The sequence below is a fragment of the Salvelinus alpinus genome, chromosome 27 (assembly GCF_045679555.1).
Source record: "Salvelinus alpinus chromosome 27, SLU_Salpinus.1, whole genome shotgun sequence".
NCBI lineage: Eukaryota > Metazoa > Chordata > Actinopteri > Salmoniformes > Salmonidae > Salvelinus > Salvelinus alpinus.
The window spans coordinates 6433619-6441791 of record NC_092112.1 but is presented as its reverse complement, the minus strand read 5'-3'; the positions used below and the strand labels follow the sequence as shown (position 1 = coordinate 6441791).

General features: G+C 48.0%; 1 protein-coding gene across 2 annotated transcripts; it reads right to left on the bottom strand.

Annotated features, from left to right (window-relative positions):
• Window positions 1–701: 701 nt before the first annotated feature.
• On the bottom strand, window positions 702–5223 carry LOC139555923 (protein LRATD1-like). 2 transcript variants are annotated; one of them, XM_071369302.1, is made up of 4 exons: window positions 5080–5223; window positions 4235–4406; window positions 1946–3404; window positions 702–1599 (listed from the first exon to the last, which is right to left on the bottom strand). In XM_071369302.1, the coding sequence occupies exons 2-3, from the start codon at window positions 4361–4363 to the stop codon at window positions 2748–2750; spliced, it is 786 nt and encodes a 261-aa protein (XP_071225403.1). In that variant the 5' UTR covers window positions 4364–4406; window positions 5080–5223; the 3' UTR covers window positions 702–1599; window positions 1946–2747. The 2 variants fall into 2 exon arrangements, with proteins under 2 accessions (XP_071225403.1, XP_071225404.1); XM_071369303.1 differs by having other exon boundaries at window positions 702–1533; window positions 1961–3404.
• Between the last annotated feature and the right edge of the window lie 2950 nt (window positions 5224–8173).

Genomic DNA, 8173 nt, shown 5'->3' with positions numbered 1-8173 from the left:
GAAATAACACAATCGTCTCTACCCCTCCCATCACATCCCAATAGTTGCATCTTTCCCAACTGCATGTGACCTAATGCCTGAGGCAGCAGTCATGAACTGATTAGAACCATAAAGCCTTTATCCAGATACCCAAAGCTCTGTAGTAAGGTGGGAAACTAATCTCTTCCATCACCAATGTTTAGTACCTACTTACAGCAATAGAAACCACAACATACTAGTGACTCAACTTTGGCATCTTATGTTAAAGCACACGGAATGCTTTTCCCTTTATTTGGGGGGGGGGGGGGGGGAATAGTGGTATAATAAAAGGAAACATTGTCATTGTATATAAAATCACAAAATCTCGTTCCCAGATGCACAATCGCCTGGCGACAAGATGAATAAGTCAAGGACATGCACTCCTGGAGCCTGTCGCTGTTCCCATTGTAAAAGCATCTCCTGTCCTGCATCTCCTGCCCAGCAGCTACGTTACGACCAGGGGTTGGGGGGAACCATTTCCAAATGTAGAGATAGGACATGGCTGCCCCCCAGGCTGCACGAGGCGGGGTCACCAGCTATAGATTAGGCTACGGGCTCAATGTTAATGTCTCGTTGTGTGTGTGTGTGTGTGTGTGTGTGTGTGTGTGTGTGTGTGTGTGTGTGTGTGTGTGTGTGTGTGTGTGTGTGTGTGTAACAGAAGTATCTCTCAGACCAGAGAAGAGTTTCATGTTGCAACCCCTGTTTATTAGAACAGAAAAATCAACCAATCAGGGAGAAAGAAGTCACCAACTCAAATACAAAAATATGGGACTCAAATGCAAACCAATCAACGTATGAATGTAGCTTTCCAAACAAACACCAGGGGGCAGAAAACAGAACAAAATGGTGTCTGCATGTCCATCGGTCCGTCATCTGGTAGGCTACAACATGAATAGGTGGTTAAGGTTGGATGTTCGTTCAGTCCCAGGTTTTTAATGTAAAGCTAGGAGTAAAAAAATAGAACACAGTCTCTCCGGGGGAATCCCACTTTCTTTCTCTCTCTTGCAATAGTCTGCTGCAGCAAAACCAGCAGCACTAGAAGCAGCAGCAGCACCAGCAGCACTAGAACCAGCAGCACTAGAACCAGAATGACTAGAACCAGAACCAGCAGCAGCACTAGAACCAGCAGCAGCACTAGAACCAGCAGCACTAGAACCAGCAGCAGCAGCACTAGAACCAGCAGCACTAGAACCAGCAGCACCAGAACTAGAACCAGCAGCACCAGAACTAGCAGCACTAGAACCAGCAGCAGCAGCACTAGAACCAGCAGCACAAGAACCAGCAGCACTAGAACCAGCAGCACTAGAACCAGCAGCACCAGAACTAGCAGCACTAGAACCAGCAGCACTAGAACCAGAAGCACTAGAACCAGAAGCACTAGAACCAGCAGCACCAGAACTAGAACCAGCAGCACCAGAACTAGCAGCACTAGAACCAGCAGCAGCAGCACTAGAACCAGCAGCACAAGAACCAGCAGCACTAGAACCAGCAGCACTAGAACCAGCAGCACCAGAACTAGAACCAGCAGCACCAGAACTAGCAGCACTAGAACCAGCAGCACTAGAACCAGCAGCACCAGAACTAGCAGCACTAGAACCAGCAGCACTAGAACCAGAAGCACTAGAACCAGAAGCACTAGAACCAGCAGCACCAGAACTAGAACCAGCAGCACCAGAACTAGCAGCACTAGAACCAGCAGCAGCAGCACTAGAACCAGCAGCACAAGAACCAGCAGCACTAGAACCAGCAGCACTAGAACCAGCAGCACCAGAACTAGAACCAGCAGCACCAGAACTAGCAGCACTAGAACCAGCAGCACTAGAACCAGCAGCAGCAGCACTAGAACCAGCAGCACTAGAACCAGCAGCAGCAGCACTAGAACCAGCAGCAGCAGCACTAGAACCAGCAGCACTAGAACTAGCAGCACCAGAACCAGCAGCACCAGAACCAGCAGCACAACTAGAACCAGCAGCACAACTAGAACCAGCAGCACAACTAGAACCAGCAGCACAACTAGAACCAGCAGCACAACTAGAACCAGAACCAGCAGCAGCACTAGAACCAGCAGCAGCACTAGAACCAGCAGCAGCACTAGAACCAGCAGCAGCACTAGAACCAGCAGCAGCACAACTAGAACCAGCAGCAGCACAACTAGAACCAGCAGCACCAGAACCAGCAGCAGCAGCACTAGAACCAGCAGCAGCAGCACTAGAACCAGCAGCACTAGAACCAGAACCAGCAGCAGAACCAGCAGCAGCAGAACCAGCAGCAGCACTAGAACCAGCAGCAGCACTAGAACCAGCAGCAGCACTAGAACCAGCAGCAGCAGCACTAGAACCAGCAGCACTAGAACCAGAACCAGCAGCACTAGAACCAGCAGCAGCACTAGAACCAGCAGCAGCACTAGAACCAGCAGCAGCAGGTGCCCTTATGCAGAGAAAGAACGCATCGGGAGGAAAAAAAACCAAGCGAGTGGAGTCGTGTGCTGTGGCTTTTAAAGGTACAGGGTGACATGTCAGAGCAGAGAGAAACCACGCTCAAACAAGAGCAGTTGTCAATGTTTACATGAACGTTTGTCTGTGTCCTCCTTGTAGGCTATTTTCTTCTTCGCTGCAATATGATCACAATCTCTCTCCTACAGTGTCACCAGTGTTACAGACGCAGCCAGCCTGCAAACAGCTCTCTCTCTCTGCGAGGACAGAAGAGAGTACAGGCCATCATATCAATCGTCACTCCTTCCCGCTGTTGACCCCTAAAGACAGCTCCTTCAGAATCCCACTGGCGTCAACCCTCCTCCTCTCCCGGATCATATCCTCGAGGCTACGGAACACCAGCGTGTGCGCGTGTACATTCCGAGTCCCGGCGCCGAGGTGCACTTTGAGAAAGTACCGCTGCTCTGCCGAGTGGGCCTCGCCTCCCGCCTTGAACTCCCGCTTCCCGAAACGGCACCAGGCAGCGAAGTTCTCAGAGCTGGTCCAGCAGATGTCCCCGCTGTGTAGGCCCAGGTGGCCGGCGGCATTCTGCAGCACCAGGTCGGAGGGCAGCGGTCGGAACCGGTAACGGCTGTTCACTATCCGTCCATGCCGGCCCCGTCCTATCTCAGTCAGGCTGTCCTTCCGTATCTCCCCATCATGCAGGTGTATCACCTGGTCGTTGAGCTCGTACACGGCCCAGTGAGGTGCCTGTGACGTGGATACTAGCTCCACAAGGTCCCCTGGCTTGCACATGGAGAGCAAAGTTTTGGCAGAGTACACGTTCAAGTCCTGGTTTTCGCGGAGCTTGGAGAAGATGCATTCCTGCGAGCAGAAGGCGGAGTACTCCAGCTCGCTGACCTCCTGGCTGGAGTCCTTGGTGTGACCTCCTCCGCCACCTCCTGCATCATCCACCTGAAAAATCAAAACAAATCAAAATCGATGACATGTATTTTGTAAAGCCCATCAGTGGGTTGTCACCAAGTGTTTTAAAGATACTGAGCCTAAAACCCTAAAGAGAAAAAACAAAACGTGTATTAGTCATACAGGATACAGCGTGATGTAAATGGTACAATGAAATGCATGTTACATCTTCGGCCATTGTGGGAATGATGCATCGTTAAAAACACGGGAGCCTGGGTTACGTCGCTATCGGGAAACCGCGCCTTGGATAAGAACGTCTGCTAATTTACTAAAATATTAATGTAAAATTTAAATACTAACACTAGAAATAAGGCAATAAGTATCCTTGGTTATAAAAAAAAGGCTAATGTTTCACCCTATGTCAATAAAAACCTTAAAGCATAAAGATTATATAAAATTACAGAATCATTTATTGGAAGAAAAGATGGAGCAAAATCTAAGTTTATTTTGTCATATGCACAGGATACATGTGTAACTGGTGTAAAATGGCTAGCTAGTTAGCGGTGCGCGCTAGTTAGCGGTTCAATCTGTGACAGGACTCTCGCTGAGCCCTTGAAGTAGTGGTTTCCCTTGCTCATCAAGGGCCACAGCTTTTGTGGAGTGATGGGTAAGAATGGTTCGGAGGAGGCAGTTGTTGATGTGTTCAGATGATCCTTTGTTGGAGGCCAGGTTGGGGGAAAGGAGAAGAACGAAAGCAGCAGAGATACACAGTCCAACTAACAAAGTTACAGGTTCCCCTCCCAACATTGCAACTTATTGTAAAAAAAAAAATATATATATATATATATATATATATATATATATAGAAAAATAATATCCACCTCCTCCTCTTCGTCTGAGAAGAAGTAAGCCACTCCAACCCTAAGCTCCTCTTTCTCCAGTCCGGACGGATCTCCGGTGGGCAGCTCGCTGTAGCTGAGGTGGGTTATCCGGTCCAGGTGGTTTCCCATCAATGACAAAACCCCAGCAGAGGACAGGCATGGAATAAGGTGCCTGGGGAGGTAGGAGGGGAGGGAGGGAGGGAGGAGGTGAGGGAGGGAGATGAGAGACCGAGTGGGGAAGAGAGAAGGGGACAGACGTGAGTTACGGGAAATAACAACAAAAAGAATCCCCACAAAAATAGGCTCACTAAAATCACAAGTTGGAGAAATATAAAATACTTTCACTCGTGTGACGTAGTTAGAGGTTTACATTTGCATTCAAAATACTGCGCGCACTGCCCAGTAGACTGCACTGGTCGGCTAGACTCAAATACCCCAGTATCCAGAGAAAACAGTCCACAGTCACGCAGTGGGGTCAATTATCAACTCTCCACTTACTGAACCGCGTTCCCTTTGAAAGACGAGAACACAATGATGTGGTCTATAGCTCTCATCTCATCCCATGCCTTTAACCAGGCATTTACTCTGGTGTACTGAATGAGAAAGGTTGAGAAAACAGCTGGGCTGGAGAGAGAGAGCAGGCCAGAAAAGCGACAGTTAAAAAGGGAAAAGAGAGAGAGCTAGGTGCACTTCTGCCCTCTTCTATGTAGAAAGAAAAGTGCGCGCCCTGACAAAAACCTTCAGATGTGTCGATGCCCCGCCAGACAGACGCACCGTGGGATAACAACAGATGATTGAACCTTTAACGCACTGTGTGCGGAAGACGGATTAAGAGAAGTGGTTACCTGCACAAGACCCGAACAAACGGTTATATATCCTGTCGTTCCATCGGTGGGCTTTCTCTCTCTGTCTCTCTCTCTCTTTGTCTCTCTGTCTCTTACACTTGTCTTCTATCCCCGAATCCTCCCGCAGCCCTGTGTGCGTAACGTGTGTTTTCGGCTCCTCTCGTCTTTAAGTAGGTCTAACTCGGAGAGCTCCGCCTTCACTAGCCCTCGGCGCAGCCCATTGGTCCAAGGAACCTTTCCCATTCTGCCTTGGCCAATCAGAAAGCCCGATCCCCACGTCAATCAAGCCAGCCTCCAATAGCGTGGGCGAGGAGCAGCGCGTGGTGGGGGTTTGTTACTGTAGCGTAAAAAAAACTACGTCTGAAACTAGATCCTACATACTGCACTTGACAAGATGAGGAAAAACTGTCTTGGGAGGTTCTCTTCTGCACAGTTCAACCAATCCAGTAAATGTGGAGGAGGAGTTAACACGGAGTGTCACCTCGTCCAAAATGGAAGCACAGGTTTCATTCCCCCTGAGAACCAGAACATCCGGTTGTAAGGGCCTCCGTGTTCTGTTGTTGTTACAGGGAGAGGAGGAATACCAGACAGAGACACTATATATAGACATAATATGAGATGTCTTTATGCTTTTGGAAACTTCTGTGAGTGTAATGTTTACTGTTCATTTTTATTGTTAATATACAAAAGTGAAATTATCTACTTTACTTGCTTTAGGGGACGGGGGGGTTGTAGGGAGGAGGAATACTAGAATACTAGACAGACAGAGAGGTATGTGTACATAAGTGTCTACTAAATGACTATAATGTAATTTTAACCCTTATTTTACCAGGTAAGTTGACTGAGAACACATTCTCTTTTAAGTTTCACATTTTGTAGTGAAATACCTTTCCTGCTCTTTCCCAACAGTGATCGATATCCGTAGTAATATAAAGTAAAGCAGAAGAAAAACACCATTAAGTAAACAGAGTCCGTTCCAGTTCCAGGATCAGTGGCCTGGGATTTTAATGCAGGAAAACTGAAATCTGTTTTAACTCATTTCTGACAGCATGTCACGTGTGCAAGAGGGGTAAAACAACTAGACCCTCTTTACTCCAGACACAGAGACGTGTATAAAGCTCTCCCTCGCCCTCCATTTTGGCAAAATCTGACCATTATTCTATCCTCCTGATTCCTGCTTACAAGCAAAAACTCAAAACAGGAAGTACCAGTGACACATTCACTACAGAAGTGGTCATATGACGCAAATTAAGCAGATGCTAAGCTACAGGATAGTTTACCACAAACTGGAATATGTTCCGTGATTCATCAGAAAGCATTGAGGACTTTTCCACATCAGTCACCAATTTTATTAATAAGTGCATCGATGATGTCGTCCCCACAGTGACCGTACGTATGTAAACTCAGCAAAAAAAAGAAACAGCCCTTTTTTCAGGACCCTGTCTTTCAAAGATAATTCTTAAAAATCCAAATAACTTCATTGTAAAGGGTTTAAACACTGTTTCCCATGCTTGTTCAATGAACCATGAATAATTAATGAACATGCACCTGTGGAACGGTCGTTAAGACACTAACAGCTTATAGACGGTAGGCAATTAAGGTCACAGTTATGAAAACTTAGGACACTAAAGAGGCCTTTCTACTGACTCTGAAAAACACCAAAAGAAAGATGCCCAGGGTCCCTGCTCATCTACGTGAACGTGCCTTAGGCATGCTGCAAGGAGGCATGTGGACTGCAGATATGGCCAGGGCAATATGTCTGTACTGTCTGTACTGTGAGACACCTAAGACAGCGCTACAGGGAGACAGGACGGACAGCTGATCGTCCTCGCAGTGGCAGATCACATGTAACAACACCTGCACAGGATGGGTACATCAGAACATCACACCAGAGGGACAGGTACAGGATGGCAACAACAACTGCACAAGTAACACCAGGAACGCACAATCCCTCCATCAGTGCTCAGACTGTCCCCATAGGCTGAGAGAGGCTGGACTGGGGTTGTAGGCTTGTAGGCCTGTTGTAAGGCAGGTCCTCACCAGACATCACCGGCAACAACGTCGCCTATGGGCACAAACCCACCGTCGCTGGACCAGACAGGACTGGCAAAAAGTGGTCTTCACTGACAAGTTGCGGTTTTGTCTCACCAGGGGTGATGATCGGATTTGCGTTTATCGTCGAAGGAATGAGCGTTACACCGAGGCCTGTACTCTGGAGCGGGATCGATTTCGAGGTGGAGGGTCCGTCACGGTCTGGGGCGGTGTGTCACAGCATCATCGGACTGAGCTTGTTGTCATTGCAGGCAATCTCAACGCTGTGCGTTACAGGGAAGACATCCCCCTCTCTCATGTGGTACCCTTCCTGCAGGCTCATCCTGACATGACCCTCCAGCATGACAATGCCACCAGCCATACTGCTCGTTCTGTGCGTGATTTCCTGCAAGACAGGAATGTCGGTGTTCTGCCATGGCCAGCGAAGAGCACAGATCTCAATCCCATTGAGCATGTCTGGGACCTGTTGGATCGGAGGGTGAGGGCTAGGGCCATTCCCCCTGGAAATGTCCAGGAACTTGCAGGTGCCTTGTGGGAAGAGTGGGGTTCTCACAGCAAGAACTGGTAAATCTGGTGCAGTCCATGAGGAGGAGATGCACTGCAGTACTTAATGCAGCTGGGGCCCACACCAGATACTGACTGTTTCTTTGATTTTGACCCCCCCTTTTTTCAGGGACACATTATTCCATTTCTGTTAGTCACATGTCTTTGGAACTTGTTCAGTTTATGTCTCAGTTGTTGACTCTTGTTATGTTCATACAAAATATTTACACATGTTAAGTTTGCTGAAAATAATCGCAGTTGACAGTGAGAGGACGTTTCTTTTTTTGCTGAGTTTACATATCCCAACCAGAAGCCATGGATTACAGGCAAGATCCGCACTGAGCTAAAGGCTAAATCTGTCGCTTTCAAGGAGCTGGACACTAATCTGGAAAAAATCCCGCCACACCTCCAACGAACTATCAAACATGCAAAGTGTCAATACAGGACTAAGATCGAATGCTACTACACTGGCTCTGATGCTCGTCGGATGTGGCAGGGC

Coding starts and splice junctions, on each gene's coding strand:
- LOC139555923 (XM_071369302.1), bottom strand. CDS start 4,363: ATGGGAAACCACCTGGACCGGATAACCCACCTCAGCTACAGCGAGCTG. Junction 3,405..4,234: donor TCTCAGACGAAGAGGAGGAG/GTGGATATTATT, acceptor TTGATTTTTCAG/GTGGATGATGCAGGAGGTGG.